The sequence below is a fragment of the Trichoderma harzianum genome, assembly GCF_003025095.1.
Source record: "Trichoderma harzianum CBS 226.95 unplaced genomic scaffold M431scaffold_10, whole genome shotgun sequence".
Taxonomy (NCBI): Eukaryota; Fungi; Ascomycota; class Sordariomycetes; order Hypocreales; family Hypocreaceae; genus Trichoderma; species Trichoderma harzianum.
Genome location: NW_020209258.1, coordinates 371,411 through 387,300, shown reverse-complemented (window position 1 = coordinate 387,300; position 15,890 = coordinate 371,411). Strand labels below are relative to the sequence as shown.

The 15,890-nt window shown below is 48.8% G+C and overlaps 8 protein-coding genes and 1 non-coding gene across 9 annotated transcripts; 5 read left to right on the top strand and 4 right to left on the bottom strand.

Annotated features, from left to right (window-relative positions):
* Positions 1–199: 199 nt before the first annotated feature.
* Positions 200–1,271, top strand: M431DRAFT_91548 (hypothetical protein; the record flags this gene model as incomplete). The annotated part of the gene is made up of 3 exons (XM_024924273.1): positions 200–411; positions 482–845; positions 924–1,271. The coding sequence occupies 3 exons, from the start codon at positions 200–202 to the stop codon at positions 1,269–1,271; spliced, it is 924 nt and encodes a 307-aa protein (XP_024771812.1).
* A 183-nt stretch (positions 1,272–1,454) lies between these two features.
* M431DRAFT_t135 lies at positions 1,455–1,535 on the bottom strand. The gene has a single exon. It is a non-coding gene; the product is annotated as a tRNA-Ser (tRNA).
* A 522-nt stretch (positions 1,536–2,057) lies between these two features.
* M431DRAFT_510337 (hypothetical protein) lies at positions 2,058–3,529 on the top strand. The gene has a single exon (XM_024919448.1). The coding sequence runs from the start codon at positions 2,092–2,094 to the stop codon at positions 3,250–3,252; it is 1,161 nt and encodes a 386-aa protein (XP_024771811.1). The 5' UTR covers positions 2,058–2,091; the 3' UTR covers positions 3,253–3,529.
* Positions 3,530–3,805: 276 nt separating this feature from the next.
* M431DRAFT_7586 (hypothetical protein) lies at positions 3,806–4,390 on the top strand (the record flags this gene model as incomplete). Its single annotated transcript, XM_024922397.1, has 2 exons — positions 3,806–3,970; positions 4,034–4,390. The coding sequence occupies 2 exons, from the start codon at positions 3,806–3,808 to the stop codon at positions 4,388–4,390; spliced, it is 522 nt and encodes a 173-aa protein (XP_024771810.1).
* A 321-nt stretch (positions 4,391–4,711) lies between these two features.
* Positions 4,712–5,214, top strand: M431DRAFT_91699 (hypothetical protein; the record flags this gene model as incomplete). The annotated part of the gene is made up of 2 exons (XM_024924289.1): positions 4,712–4,879; positions 4,945–5,214. 2 exons carry the CDS (start codon positions 4,712–4,714, stop codon positions 5,212–5,214), a joined length of 438 nt encoding a protein of 145 aa, XP_024771809.1.
* A 645-nt stretch (positions 5,215–5,859) lies between these two features.
* M431DRAFT_67788 (hypothetical protein) lies at positions 5,860–6,213 on the bottom strand (the record flags this gene model as incomplete). The annotated part of the gene is made up of 1 exon (XM_024921744.1): positions 5,860–6,213. A coding segment is annotated over one exon (354 nt), but the record flags the coding sequence as incomplete, so codon positions are not given.
* Positions 6,214–6,396: 183 nt separating this feature from the next.
* M431DRAFT_497442 (hypothetical protein) lies at positions 6,397–7,038 on the bottom strand (the record flags this gene model as incomplete). Its single annotated transcript, XM_024917596.1, has 2 exons — positions 6,397–6,716; positions 6,783–7,038. The coding sequence occupies 2 exons, from the start codon at positions 7,036–7,038 to the stop codon at positions 6,397–6,399; spliced, it is 576 nt and encodes a 191-aa protein (XP_024771807.1).
* A 1,746-nt stretch (positions 7,039–8,784) lies between these two features.
* M431DRAFT_147959 (hypothetical protein) lies at positions 8,785–9,883 on the top strand. Its single transcript, XM_024912763.1, has 3 exons — positions 8,785–9,342; positions 9,400–9,485; positions 9,542–9,883. Exons 1-3 carry the CDS (start codon positions 9,168–9,170, stop codon positions 9,581–9,583), a joined length of 303 nt encoding a protein of 100 aa, XP_024771806.1. The 5' UTR covers positions 8,785–9,167; the 3' UTR covers positions 9,584–9,883.
* Positions 9,884–10,658: 775 nt separating this feature from the next.
* Positions 10,659–12,715, bottom strand: M431DRAFT_484202 (hypothetical protein; the record flags this gene model as incomplete). Its single annotated transcript, XM_024916185.1, has 4 exons — positions 10,659–11,591; positions 11,687–12,344; positions 12,402–12,514; positions 12,587–12,715. The coding sequence occupies 4 exons, from the start codon at positions 12,713–12,715 to the stop codon at positions 10,659–10,661; spliced, it is 1,833 nt and encodes a 610-aa protein (XP_024771805.1).
* Positions 12,716–15,890: the final 3,175 nt, after the last annotated feature.

The following is a 15,890-nucleotide window of genomic DNA, read 5'->3' as shown; positions in this document are numbered from 1 at the left end:
TTCTGAAGCTGATACCAGGCTTATCATCTTCATCCTCAAAGTCAGGCGTCATTCCAGACCTCTTGCTCACGGGCGGCTGTGGTTTCACTCGTGGCTCAAACCGCGATACCAACTCCAGCTGAGGACCCTCGCGGTCTCCCAGAGCTTGGTTCGACATAGCAAACTTGTACGGTTTTGTTAGTAGATGGATCCGGATCCCATGGAGGTCGGTATTTCGCTCGGGTTAATGGCTCTTGGCAGCGTCATCTCTTCCATACGTGACGCAGAGAGAAAGGCGGAGCGAGAGCGCGAGCTACGGCAGCAAGCTGAGCGGCGCGCTGAGGAGGAAAGGCAACGTGCTGAAAACGAGAGACGGCGTGCTGAACAGGAGCGCGAATATCGCGAGGCCCTGGAACAGCACATGCGTGATCTGTAAGAGATGCACCCCCTCGGCTAGTCGGTTGTGCCTCAACAGCTAACACTTGAACTTGTGCTTTGCCAGTGGCATAGATCCAGCCGATCCTGAAATCTCAGCCGAGGACATTGAAGAGGCCAAACGCGACATCAACTGTGACCCTGACCCGAAGACCGCCAACATCGCCGTCGCGGGCAATGTCAACGCGGGCAAATCATCACTTCTCAACGCAATTCGAAACCTGAGCGACGACAGCCCTGACTGGGCTCCCACCAGTGGCTCAGAGGAGACGAGGCAACGACAACGTTACCCTGATCCGGCACACAAGTGCGTGTGGTATGATCTTCCAGGAGCTGGAACGCAGAGCGTGACGGCGTTTGGCTACTACTACAGCCAGAAGCTGTTTGCCTACGACAAGGTCGTTCTAGTGCATGAAACGACTCTGACCGAGGTGAGTCTCACCGTGCCGATGCTGGTGTCAGATGATAGACAGAAAAGAGTGTTTGTGATTAATGTTATGCCTGCCCAGTCCGACATCCGTCTTCTGCAGGTCTGCGAGTACTTCAAGCAGCACTGCATTGTAGTGAGTACAAAGTCCGACATGCACATCTACAACTACACACGGGAGAGACGCACTCCGCGGCGCACTCCAGAGCAGGCCAGAGAAGACTTCCTCAGCGATGTGCGCCAAGATGTTGCTCGCTTTAGGGAACAGGCTGATGCGTCACAGGCCAGGCTTGTGCCCAAGTTTGACGATTTGGTCGTCTCGACGGCGGGGGTTGAGGCTTTTGTCCAGGGACAGAGCTCGGATGATATGGTAGATGAGGCTCGTCTCTTTAAGGAATTGGAGCGACGAGATGCTCCTCTAGACAGTTAGAGTCGAGAAACTCGTCAAGTAAACGATGGTAGCCAGTGTTTCAGTAATAATGGGTATATAGCATCAATGTTTCAGACTTAATAAGCGACTGACAGCATGAATATGAATAGAAAAAAAAAAAGACATACCGACTTAATAACAACATGAAAACGATGATATGCAGAAACAGCAAAAAAAGAAGAGCGACAAGAACAGGATTCGAACCTGTGCGGCCGAAGCCATATGATTTCGAGTCATACCCATTAACCACTCTGGCACCTTGCCTTGTTTGTTGAAAGCGTATGTGTTAGTCTAGTCTATATTACCAGCTCGGACAACATGGTATGCTGCATCATTACGTAACACTGCTAGCTCCCATTACCCTCTTGAGCTATTATCCGTCAAGCGCTTTCACTTCCATCTTCTCGAAAACGCATGCCCAATATCTGGAGGTACCTTGTTGAAGTCCAATTTGGGCTGTATACCTAAATAGACAAGTCAATCGTTTTGGTAGCAATACATCTTTTTGAACTTTTAATATGTTACATATGCATCATGATCGAATCAGAACGGATGCAATTTACCGACTCAGTCTCGTGAGTTCAATATAGACTATCCATGTGCCCAATCAAAGCCTGATGAAGCAAGGGAGCCAATAGTCTGTGCCCGATCAGATGCATGCATTCTGTACGACTCTAAATGGATCAATATTGTTCCCTGTTCGCAGGCCTGTAACAAGGTTGTGTTATGCTCTAGGCATCCACTTGTGCCATGATATTACAGGCGGTTAACCGTTTCACTCATGGCACCTCGTATAAGCTTCACAGGCCTCAGCCTCAACATGATACGAAGCACACAAGATGCACAGACTACGGCAAACGACTTTCGCGACCAGTGGACAAATCCCAGCGATATCTTCTCGCTGCTGCTTCTCGTCGGCGGCGATGTGATTCAGAAGGCACTCGCGCAGTTCACCTTGAACCGCTTCCGGCCCATGGCCTTTTCTTTTGGCTGGGTTGCATATGCCTTTAGCCATCTGCTATTTGCTGTTGGGAACCTCAAAGCTCTCCCGGACCCAGATTGTCCTTGCACAATCACCAGAGCTAGTTCAATGCCCACTACCAGCGCCAATCAATCATGGCTTCTGGGGAGGCTGGTTCGAAACCACGCGTACTGGAGCCTTCCATTAATCAAGGATGCCCTAAAATCGGGCAGAATTTCAGACCAAGACGCCTCAATGTATCAACTCATGGAACCCCCTACTCGTCTAAAGGGCCTTCAAATCTTTGTATACAAATTCGTTCAAAGCTCTCCAATTAACCGATCTCTGAGCAAGGATTGGCCATGGTTTTCCGGCCTCATCACCACTCTCATCCAACTAGGTATTGCTGCAATTCCGGCAGGCCTTTATGGCCAATGGGAAATATTACTTATTACTGCTGGAGGCACCGCATTGGCCTACGCGACGGCCCATTTCTCGGGATATAGCACGTTCCGTGGCGATCGTACTCGTGCCAGCCGCAAAGTCTTCACCCTGACCGAAGGGAACGGATCTAGAACTGCAATTGTTTTCATCAAAGACTCGGATATCGGTGTTGACCTAGAATATCTTACTCGGGTGGAGTTTACAGAAGGCAGTCAAATTTTGAGGATAACGATGGCTTCTGTGCAACTAGTCTTCTGGGTTGCTCTTCTCATCACTGTATCTGGCCTCAAGACTCACACCTGGTTCATGGTCGCCGTCGGTGCGTTAGGAATGATGCAGAACCTCGTCCTAGCTGGAGCTCCTCGCACGCCTGAAGCTTTAGGTATACCCGTCCAACTTGAAGAAGTTGTGGGATTGCATAAGGTTATGGATACTCGGCTTGAACTTGAGGCCAAGGTTCCTTATGCAGGCAAGGCCTTGCTACCCATATATTTCCCTGGTAGACTACGGGAACATGAGATAGAGAGGTGGGAAGCATTAGAGAGGGAGCATGAAAGAGCCGCTTTCATCTCATGACCGCGATTAGATGGGCCTTAAAATCTGCACCATGGGATAAACACATATTAATATAGTAATCAGAAGAAAAAGGCGATCATGAAACTATTGGGGAGCACTTACACGCTCGCTGAATTAACCCCAGCGATCACAAATTATTTGCAGGCACTTACCGACCTTCATTACCATAGAAGCGAGTCAACTATGGCAATTTACTTCTTTGCGCTCGCTAGGTTAGTTAGATGACCGATGGTCAATACACCATAGTGTTTGCAATACATCAAGATAGAATCCAAATATCTCTCTATTGCCTTGGTCTGGTTTAGTAAAGGAATGCCGATTTACCGATTTAAACTCTTGTCTTTGTATTAGCTAGCTAGAACTAGTTACGGCGATAGATGGCTACAGTGTACGGAGTGCCCGGACTGTATATGGTTGTTCCCGATGCTTCCGCTCAACTACACATGTAAGCTCTTTTAGTCCCGCTCTTTTTCAATACAACAAAGATAAAAGGGACATGAAAACCACTCTTTATCCCAGTCTGTATTTTTATCCTTTTACTTAATTTTACACCATGAAGAACCCAAAGTCACCCCAAGGCAAAGTACATCAATTTCTGCCCGTTGATCAATGGGACGATGACGGACAATTCCTTCCCATACCACGCTCAGTTCGATCTCGTCCGGCCGTTGTTCTTATGAAATCTAAGAAATATGACGACTGTGTATACGTCGCAAGTGTAAGGCCGCAAATACCTGTACCAAGGGAGCATCATTCGAGACATCTAACATCATAGCAATAGGTAACAGAGGATATACACCCCAGTGTTTCCCAGGGGTGGTATGTTCCAATTGCGCCAGTGCCCAAAGACTACTTCACAGACATGCAGCTGCACATGTGCAATCATCTACAGATGGAATCAACTCTACTATCTCAGTCATACTTACGTACGGATACGGTCTACGAAGTCCCGCTACGGGCTTTGGAAAGAAAATACGACGATTACGGCATGCCTTTGGAGCTTGAGCAAGAGTCTTATGATCAGCTGCGCACATTTTTGGTTGAACCAGACCGGGGCTTGAATGTGAGAACCATTGTACCCCCGGATGTAATGAAAGAGAGACCCGAGAGCATTGCAAAGAGGCAATCAATAAGTTGAACAACTATCGCACAAAGTTACGTTAATGATTAGATGAAATGACAAATTGTTAAAGCACCACAGTGTTTGCAATACATTGAAGTAGAATCTAGATACATGTCTATGACTTACAATACCCGGTTGAAATCAAACTCAACCTGTCTTTCTAGCCACTATCTAGAACTAGTTACAAACTATGTAAGTAGTTGACCAGTTACATTAAACGGGGGTTCTATGCAGTCTATGTTAACATTTGCTCCCGATGCTTCCGCTCACTGATGCTCCCGCTTCCAAAGTTTATTATAATTCACATCTCGATAAGAATCCAACCATCTCCGAATCATGAGGGATCATAACTCCTACCAAGGCAAAGTATATCGCATTTTGCCCGATCAATGGGATGAAGACACATCTGCAACTCCCCTTCAACTGCCCAAAGCCGTCAAAGAGCACATGGTTATCGTTGTTGGACGATCCAAAACGAAACCCCACTGGCTAGAAGTCGTAACTGTAGGACTACAATTATTCACAGGTCGCAAAGGAAAATGATTCTAAAACTAATATCTTGATACTAGATAACCAAAACTTTCAGCTCCAAGGTTAACAAAGACTGGTACATTCCAATTGCGCCATTACCCAAGAACCGTGAGACAAACATGCAGCTGCACTTTTGTGATGATCCATATGGAGACAGAGGTCTACCATTTTACTCTTACGCGCGAGTTGACGAGGTTTATCAAGTTCCACAACATGTTCTACAAGAAGTAATAAGCTGGCATAGGCATTTGGAACTTAAACAGAGCTCTTATAATGCACTCATCAATTTTATACCTACCTTAACCTGAGCTTTCTATGTAATATACACGGAGTCAATATCTCCTGTTGAACGGAAAATAGAAGGATACCTATCATGTTTAATAGTATTGAGCAAAGCTATGCCAATGAGTACATGACATGAGCATGACACGAAACTTCATCAACACCCATCTCAGCTCCAGTTATCCAACCTCTACCCAGACTCAGAAGAACTCAACAGCAAGGAGTCCAAAGCGTCTGACCTCCGTTCCATCAAAGAGCATGTCGGATGAAAAAGTATTTCTACTATCATCAGATGCACGATCGCCATTCTGATCATCACGATGCTCGCCATTGCTATTTCCGTTTTCGCTGTGGTTGCCGTCCTTAGGGCTCCCATTGTTTGAATAGTCATTCGTAGGGCTCCCACTGTTTGAATAGTTAATCGGAGGGCTTCCATTGTTGGAATGGCTATACGTAGGGCTCTCATCTTTGGAATAGCTATTCGTGGGGTTTCGGTTGTTGGAATCGCCACTCGTAGAGCTTTCTTCCTTGGAATCACTACTCGTAGAGCTTCCCTCGTTGGAATCGCCACTCGTAGGGCTTCCATCGTTGGAACCGCCATTGTTAGCTGTGCCGCAATTTCTATCAGTTAAAGCATTGGCTTCGGCTTCCCTCCGGTCCATTTCCCTTTGAGCTTTGACCCTGGCTTGGATGATATAGTGTTGGAGTGTATGAATAAACCACTCGCCGCTCCAGTGTAGCCCATCCCCATTAGGATCTAGGAGGTCTTCTTTCCATGTCCACAGGTAACCGCCAGGCCCAAAGGGATCGCTTATGGGGGGATCCGTCATGGGGAGCATCTTCTGAGGGAGCAGCTCCCACTGGTCGTGATCTAGCGGAAAGCTGTTGCCCATGACCTCCACGTACTGGCGGTCGCTGCCGTGAAAGACGCGGCGTCTGTGCTCCCTGGTTACTTGTTCTTGCGTGGGCGCAATGGTCTTTCGCTTGAATCTTTCGTCAACAAACCACAGAGTAGTGTTTGTTGAAGTCCCAGTTGTCAACTCGGCAATGTACTTGACAATAAATTGATTGGAGTTGGCCTCATGATCTGTTGGCGATAAGCCGTGACCCCAGGCCGGATCCAACTCCAGCGCAATATTGGGCAGAGCGCAGAGCATCCATAGATGACGATGACTCCCAAAAGGGAACTGCCAGTCCCAAATGGTATTCTATATCTTTGTCGACTGCAAAAAGATCAAGTCCTTGTTTGGGAAGAGGCCAAAGTAACGGTCTTTTCCCAAGTCTTTGAAATAGAGACACGCTGGTAGATCCATCAAACTTTGTTTCTTCAGCTCGTCATAGAATAAGTCAGGATGTGCTGCAAGAATGCGGTCCCAACTGTCAAAACCATATGCATCGCGCATGATGTTGCGTGACTGTTGACATGCAGTCCATAAGCCGCTGTCGATGAGGTACGTGGACGGGTTGTGAGCGTCAAACGAAGGGGTTGTTGCGTTTGCGTTTCTGAAGTACCAGCCATAACCGCCATCTCTTAGTCCCAGTCTGGGAGGCCCCAATGGCATCCATCTGCATGAAAAAGAATTCTAAACACGACCATGCGGATCTTCAAGGGAGAAAATGTGCACCCCAGGAACACGGGAATACGCAGTGCAGACACGTTTCCAGACCTCTGCCATAAGGGTTGAAGAGCGGTGGTAAAGAGATTGGATCGGGACGTGTGCATCTATTTCCATATTGGTGTTTGCGTTTGTGGCTACTTCCTCTCCTGTGTCCATGGTAATATCTTCATCTGCGTCTATATGGCCATTTCCGTTTGTTGTTGGTGTCGCCTCATACGCTGGAGTCGTCATCTTGGAGGCTGTATCGTCTTCCAAATGGAATAATGCGACGCCTGTGGAAATATTCAATAGTATGAACAGGCAGGAATGATACGAGACAAGGAGATATTGAGGCAGAATTTGAAGAGTCTTGATTCAGCTAATGTTTAGATGTAGATGTAGAGATGGAGATACCCTGGATCCAAGCTGCGTAAATAACATTAAAGACGGACAAGGTTTACCAATGCAACGCCATTTCTCTCTTGCCCGTCGCTCTTGCTACAACATCAAGTTCTATCCCCTACAAATGTATTTTTTTTTCTAATAGCACTTTTCTCATCGAACTGTTAATAGCTGGTGTCTTTCTAAGAGTCATCACTGGTGATTGAAGCTTCAAGTGCTTGTTACTGCCTCTGTATTACATCTGGGGACGACTGAAAGCAAGGATCCCATGTAATCCATGGTAATAGTGAGCATGTAAATCAAACTAGTACTGAGAAACCGTGCCTTGCATAAGGTAATAAGAGGCTGATCTGATCTATGCCAGGGAACAGCGGGAGACGGACGCGTCCGGCCAACAAGCAGCAACCGATCGCCACCGCAATCTCGCAACTTATCTTGGACCCGCGGAATAAATGATTCATACCCGTCATCCAGAGGCAAGGGAGCACGTCGCGGCCCGTCTTTTATGCAGGAGTGCAGTCGAATTAGAGGTGCGAGACAGGGGTTTGCATGTGCGGCTGAGGCCTGGACTCTTGTCTTGTCAGAGCTGAGGATGTTGGATGAGTGTAGTAGCCATTATCGAAAGGCAGGGAGAAAACAGGACGAAAGTATGGACAAAGAAAGAATTATGCTTACATTGCGATGAGGCTCTACATACTCATACAAGCACCGTCTACCTGGATTCACACATTATAACTTTGTACGTATCACAATCTCTTGCTCGGAATTGACTCTTTTTCATCAACCAATCTCAGTTTTATTATAGACATCGCCTATAATGATCATTTACGCTATATTACACGGCCCATTGCTAGACTCAACCGGCTCACAAGCATATAACTTGCGTTACTTCCATCATAGGGTAATCAAATGCCGTGACACCAACTGAAAACCTTCCCTCCATGTAATACACATATATTCACTTATACACATTATATGCAGACATTATACACACAAGTACTCCGTGGGCATCCCTCGTCTGAACCAATCCAACAGCCTGGATGGCTCTGCATCTGATGAACCACCAAGCCTCAAGAAAGCATAAACCAAGATATCCCGACCCTCGCCCACTCACTCACCCAAATAACATTAAGCCGCCATCAAATTAAACCCTGCATCAGTAAATCACCCGGATTTCCCTCATCCCGAAAACGGCTCCGCAAAAAGTGCGACATGCATGCTTTGTGGCACATGTCAATTACAACAAACCATCCCCAGCCGTGCTCCATCTCCCACACTACCCAAAACTTCGCTCAAAGCAATACAAGGGAGAGAACATGAGAAACCTCTTCTCAAGTCGATCCCAATAGCCAACAAAAGTATCACGAACAAAATTGTCCTCATCATCATAAATAAGACCGAGGGATAAGATAAAAGTTGCCAACAAGCCGGTGAGCAGGGCCAATTTCACCACTCCTGCAAGGGCAGCGCCAGAATGTCTCGCTCCGCCATTGATACATTGTCTCCCCAAAAACCTGGAGTAGTAGTATCTCGAAATGACTCCAAGACAAAGGCCCTCTCTTATTCTCCTTTTCTTTTTTTTCGCCTCACACAATGCTGTCAGAAAACAAGCCTCGACCGAAACGCAGGGAGAGCGGCTTACACGAAACTATTGCTTCTTGGTTCACGTTCCCGCCCCTTTCATGCAGGGAGAAAAAAAAAAACAAGAAAGAAGACTCCATCCACACGCAGCTCATGATACACAGAGATGCAATAGCAATATCAATTTTCCCCTTTCCAAAAAGGAGATAAATAGCAAGTCCCTTTCTCTCTCGACTTCTTCTTTCTCTCTCCTATCTCATCAGTATAAAGCCAGCTTCCATTTCCCAGCCCGCTCATTCAATTCACTCGCTAAGTTCAGCTTTGCTTCATTCCTCACTTCAAATTCACTCCTTTTATAATACTTCTTCTCGTTGTATACAACATCAACATCAGTCAAGATGCAGTTCCTCGCCGTTGCCGCTCTTCTCTTCACCGCAGCTTTCGCTGCTCCCTCCACTGAGGCTCCCGCGCTTGTCCGTCGTGCCAATGCCTATTGCCCCAACGGCCTGTATGCCGTCCCTCAGTGCTGTGACGTCGATGTTCTCGGTGTGGCTGCCCTCGACTGCCGCTCTCGTGAGTATCTCCTGTGTCTAGCCTATTTTTATTCTGGTCACTAACAAAGCGAACCAGCTCCCGTCACGCCGACCAAGTGCAACAGCTTTAACAACATCTGTGCCGCCATTGGCCTTCAGCCCAAGTGCTGTGTCCTCCCCGTTGTGAGTCTCCTCCCCAGGTATCATCAGAACAAGGATTGACCAAATCTTCCATCCAGGCTGGCCAGGCTCTTCTCTGCACCAACCCCGTCCCACAGTAAACACTAGCACATTCACCAACCCCCCGACCTGAGAGTCGGGTCAATATTGGGACAGGCTTTGTATATTGAGGTCTCTGTTCGTGACGTGTTAATAATTATGTGTCGGCTCTGGATCAACAATGGATGGGAATGGAGGGACGGGATTAATGGGATAAACGGATAAACGGGTTCACTTCGATATACACCTTTTTGACATCACATTAATGGATATAATGTTTTGTGCTCTGCACACTCTTACATCCTCAGTTATTTTCTCCTTTGTGATCTACTCACCATGAATACACGAATTCGTTTTGGCTTTGAGTTTGTAATACCCCTGCATTGTGATTAACATTCGTCTCCCTTGCATCAGACGGCAACTTCCCTGCTTCCGGCCCTGAGCTTACCTGCAATAATGCCCCCCTTCTTTCTTGTACTTGCTTTTTGCTTTTATGAGCCTGAAACTGTGTTGGACAGCAACGCCAATCGGATTCTAGCCTCAGAGGAGGGTTGTTCGTGTTGGGCGCGAAACCCGCCAACCGCTTGCCTCGGGGACCTCTTTGGTTTGTGCTTTTTCCTACTTTCCGGGAGTGGCCCCCAACAGCCCAATAATAATTCAGTATGCCTGTACATTATAGGGAACAGAGACTGGAAATAGAGTATGGATGTGGCTATTTTTGCTGCATCCTTTTGAACTTTATGGAGGTTACATTTATCATCAAGAGGGTCGGTAAAGCCGCAATAGCTAGGTCAGAGCAAGGCTACGCCCAAGCCTTTAGTTCAAAGTCCAGAATCAATCCGTAGCTCAACCTGATCGGCCACAGCCGACCAAGTCAAGCCTCGAAGATTCAGGCCACAAAGTATGACTGATGAAGGTCTTGAACTTTATATATATGTATCAGTCTTTCATCTTGGTGTAAGCTTGCAGCTTTGAATGCAAATACCCCATGTTCATTTAACGAACTTAACACACGCTCTGTTGAAGCTTCCAAAAGCCGTATTATCAATGTGTCTTGTCTATATTAACATACAGGACAACTGCCCCAAAAGCGACTAACTAGAGAATAAAAATTAACTTTACCACTTATAATCGCCGTTACAATTCATCCGACATCTGCTCTTCTTCAGTCTCCTCAAGGACAAACCACTCTCTAACCTGAGCAGTACCAGCCACGACCTTCTCCCACAGCTCAGACACACAGCTCTGAGGTGCCAAAATGTAGCACTTGGGCGTAGGCCTCTCGGGTGGTTCATGCTTGACGTGCCAGGTATCACTGGGCCCATCTGTCGACAAATCGTCCTTGACTGGCAGCAGTCCGGTCGCGATATCGCGGTTAAAAGTAGCGCGCATGAAAATGTCGTAAGCAGCTTCCGGCTGATACGATGGCACCATGTGTCCCGCTTGGAACACCCTGGAAAAGCTGTAATTACCATATTGTCGAGTCAGGCCAGACACGCCCTTCTCCGACAAGAGTGGTGCGTAACCGGCGTTCGCAAAGTCCTTGGAGTGGGAATAAGGCACTGCCAGAGAGGCCTTTTCACCACCAATCCAATTGCAAGCGTAGTCACGGTCACCGTACATCATGTGAACCTTGACGCCGTGGTCAAGCAGATACCCGACAGCATCAATGAATCCTCCATGCTGGTCGTCGTGGGAGCTAGCAAAGTTGCTGCTCACAGCAGACGAAGTGGCGGTAAAATTGACTGGGGATCCAATGGCGCCCAAGACAGCCTCCTCGGTCAAATAACCATAAGCATGGCTCGCCGGGAAGGGATCCCGGAGAGGATGGCTAATGTCGAACCAACCACTGTCGAGGCCAAAGTACGTGCCAACAGCCGCACCGTCGCACCAACTGTCCATCTCGCAGAGGTCCACAAAGTTGACTCGCTGGGCGTTGACGGTCGCAACGTCAAAGAGACTGAGGCTCTGTTGGCATCTCTTTAGCTGGTCTCTGCAGCCCTTTGGCTTTGTGAAATTGTGCTTTAATTCGTCGTAGATGGACTGGTTAAAGACTTGAATGCCGTAAGTCTGGTGGCGAGAAATGAAATAATCATTAGTAGTGCGTTTCAAAGTGACAAAGGGATAGCCTTCTTTCTTTGCTTCTTCTGCATGTCAGAACTCACATTGTTGTACGGAAAATCAATGTACGCCTCCTCTTGAATCAGAGAGTCCAGCCAACCGTTGACAATACCGAGCGTATCCAGGTGAAGGAAGTGGGCGTGCTCATCCTCAATCGTGCCATCAGCAATCTTTTCGTTTTGCTGTTGAAAGAAGCGCATGAAACCAGGGCCATAGTGACCTCCGTAGCTCTCGGCCCAGATGCTGATGCGATCGTCACTAGGCTTGTAGTGAGGGAACTCGGAGAACCAGGCCTGAGCAAAGTGCCACAAGGCGTGGGCAGCCTGAGCAGTGCTGTTGGTCGTGTGAGTGGCCTTCTGGCTACTGAAAGTGCCAACCATGGAGGTAAAGTTGAGATCGGGGACCTGGGTGGAGAAGTCGGCGGGCTCGAGCTTGAAGCCCCCGTCTGAGAGATTGGCCGTGCAGTTGGTGGGGGTATCATAGGAAAAGCCAACTTGGTTGGGCTCGTCAATGTACAGCATATTGACCTCGTTGTTCCAACTCCACGGGTTGAGCACAGTCGACTTGGAATCTTCATTCACAAAGCAAGGGCCGTTTTCCATGAGCAGACCGAGCATGGACGAGGACCCGGGCCCTCCATTGAGCCAAATGGCGAGGGGAGCAGTATCAGGGTTCTTGCGGGCCTCAAAGAACCAAAAGAAGCTGAAGATGGCATGAGAAATGGACCAACTGGGGGCTTTCTTGTAAGTCTGCACTTACGTGTTGACGGGATAGTTTTGAGGCTCGCCGTCTGCATCTTCAAGGAGCCGCGGAGGAAGATGGACGTGGCCAGCATACGACTTGACGCCTGGAGTGGTCTCACAAATGCCCGGCTGATTCATTCATTCCAGTCAGTAACAAGACAAGCAGCCGGTGAAGCTGAGAACAATGAACGGGTCACAAACCTCCTTGAAGGAAATGGTGACATTCTCGTGGAACTTGGACCTAAGCACGGTGACGCCCTCTGGCTTTGGCGGGAACTGCGCAACCGCCAGACTGGCCAGGCCACCTAGCAGCACTCCTGCCGACAACATGGTGCGATGAATTAGTTGGTACTCACTTGAGGCCGACTACCAGCACTCAAACGAAGCAAAGTTGAGTCTGGACGCCAGTCGCGGGGGTTCGGCTTGAAGCGCGATGGGGCTAAATTGCGTGTGCCAGTCTAAGCCGAAATAGACAGGCCCCGTTTATTGGCCACTGATGGAGCAGCGATGGTTGTCCGGGGGTAATAATTGGGGGCCGACAGAATAGATGGATGCTGTACCCATCCCAAGGCCTTGATAGTATGAGCGCGATGGTGTTGTCTTATCGCGAGGTGGAACTAAATTGAAGCAAAGTGTCATTATTGACGTGCATTGTCCACCCTGTCTCTTTGTCTCGTCCATGCCGTGTAAGCGAGGGAGAGGAACTGACACACACTCTCTCAGCTGATGGCACCGCTGTCTTGAACGGCAAAGCGGGATTCGTCCTCGAGGCGCCATGGATTAATAGCTCGACGACACATCACAACCCGAGACCCGATGGTTTGGTCAATGAAACATATCACAAACCTCGGGTAGCACATGATTCAGCTCCAGGGACCAGCCGGCAGATGAACCAGAGCCTGGCCGCCAAGCTCACCGTACGAGTCGAGGAGGCAGCTCGATCAACGAATTGTAGGCGACGTAGGTCTCAGTGAGAGAGGTTCGCTCTGTTATTACTCCGTACAATGAGAGAACAGAGGGCTGGACCGTCCAATCAAAGCCAAGTCCATCCCACCACCTTTGGATCGCGGTAAATGAAATGTGATGGAATACGGAGCGCACACAGAGACTATTACAGCCTCACATTCTCGTCGGGGTCTGCCACCCTGGGCTATGTCAGCCCAAGTAACACAACATCGCGCCCCTTCCAGCCGAAACCACACATCATGTCTGAATGACAAATAGTGTCGCAGAAGAGCGGAATCTCTCGCAGCGGTAGGGAGGTAACGTTTAATTGCAATGGACCACCACGCGCCAAACAAGACGACTTGATACCTGACGAATATCACCTGTGAACACGACTGTTGTGGATCTTGGAGGTTCGTGCGAACTCGCTGCAACGCCTGCGTCTCCAACTCCACCACACGAGGTAAAGCTCGTAGGGCGATATCTCTGCGGCCAGTAACGCGAGAGACGATCTTTTCCACATGACTTAGTACTAAGTGCCCACCGCAACGGTGAAGTGGGCATTCGCTTATTGCCTTGGGCAAACTGTAAATTGAATCAATATAGCACTTCAGGTTGTACAATGCATGGATACTGATTTTGCTGCGTTGAAGGGAAACCCCTGGCAAGCTCTAGCTAGCTTGACTCTTGGGGGGGTAAAGGCGTTCATCGGCTTGGCATCTCATTTCGTGAGCATCCAGCTAGAAGCTCTTGGAGAACGTCCAAGAAGCATTCACGTCCAATTGCTGCCCTGTAGCAATCCAGCAGACTTACTAGATATAGGTAGACCTAGTAAATCCTGGGAAATGAAAAAAATTCCGTACCGGGTAATTTGCAGTCCCTTGCTGGCGTACCTTTGGCAAATTTCGAATTTCGTAGTAGGGCTGTTCCGGGGGCACAATGTTATTAGCCAAATGACGCATCTAGCCTCAGATTGCAAGATCGGCCCACACTTGGCTTCTGCTGTTCAGGCTCGATCTCAACGCCAGTCCGGAGGGAATGGCGATCGCGACGAGGATCTTGGTGCAGGTAGCCCAATGACATGCTCGTCCTGGGCAACGAAAGTTGGCGCCTAATTTTTAGCGAAAGTGATAGCTCTTTTCTTCGCAGGGGCGATGGAATTAGATTCATTAGCTAGCCCAAAGAACTCCATGTGATCGTCCTGGAGGCAGGTAGACATTCATTAGAACCGTTGATGTGAGCTGAGCTGTCCGTATTCGTCCATCCCACGACTGTTTGCCGTGTCTTTGCGCACGTTGAATGGTGGTGCTGGCGGGATGATACCCCAGAGCACCTCACGATGGCGGGATCCATTCCATCTCCAGACAAAGGCTCATGTTTCGGAGCGGGATGCCACGCTTTTGCCAGGGGCAGAGCCGATAGCAGCAGTGCTTTGCAGTCATCTTTGCTTGGCAATGCTTGCTTTTCCACTGGGTTTCGTTTGTCACCGGGAGCATTTGAGATGATGCTCTGTGGGGCCTCTTCAATCGACAATCCCGGGAATTCATTTGTGCCAGCAGTTGAGTTGACTCGCCGTAAGACTTGATGACTTAGTTGTCAGTCTGTGCTCTGCCGCCGTGGAGTGAAGCCGTCCCTCCCGATGCCCTACCGGTGGATTTGGAGGTGCACGGTCGAAGTAGCAGAGACGGCTGGAGATGGGCTGATGAAGGCGTCGACTGTCGACTCAAGAAAGCGGCTGTCCGAATCGGCCACACCACCTCTACTAGTATTCACCGTCCATGGCGGGCAAACAGAGGCAGAGCTAAAAGGACATAGTAGCACCACCTGTAATGATGATGGAGTTGTCGTTTGTCATGTCAGACAAAGTGCGGAGCTGTGACTGTGTCCGTGTGATCACGGCACACTGGAATGGACCTGTCTATCCATTGTTCAATCTCACCAGTGATTTAGAGTTGATGCTGTTTTATCATCGGGGTTTATGGCTTGGACGGTGCGGCCGACAGACGATTTAATTGATGGCTGTTACCTGGGCTGAACACTGCGTTAGATGACTGCCGCACTCTCCCCACAGGCATGTCGTCTTCCCGCATGTGTCCATACCCACATGATGCGGAACATAGCAGAGATAAGCGGAGAGTGAGTGGTGGATGTTGATCATAAGCTGCCACCGTCTTCAACATCGTGAGTCGGGAATGTGTCAGCATTGCCATAGATCCATCAAAGAGCCTTCGAGTCGACTTGTCAAACTTTGTCGTTTGTCTAGGGACGCCACAGAAAGTAGCCCATGAAAGGAAGAGCAAGAAGAGGAACAAAGGCAATGACGATGCTTGCCTTAGTAGCTGTGGTGGAAGAATGGATCAAGTTTGTGACTGTGACTGGACACCTGCATTGGATGGAGCTCCAGTGTTTTCTGTTTTAGCCGGGCGGGCTCAGGCAGGTGCAGTGAGGTGAGATCGCCGGGTCCCCACTGACGCCCAGCACCGTTCGAGTGCTAAAATGCCCCAGATTCTGGCTCGTCGGCGGCGTTTTTAGGGCTTTGGGCGCTGACTTGACAGCTGAG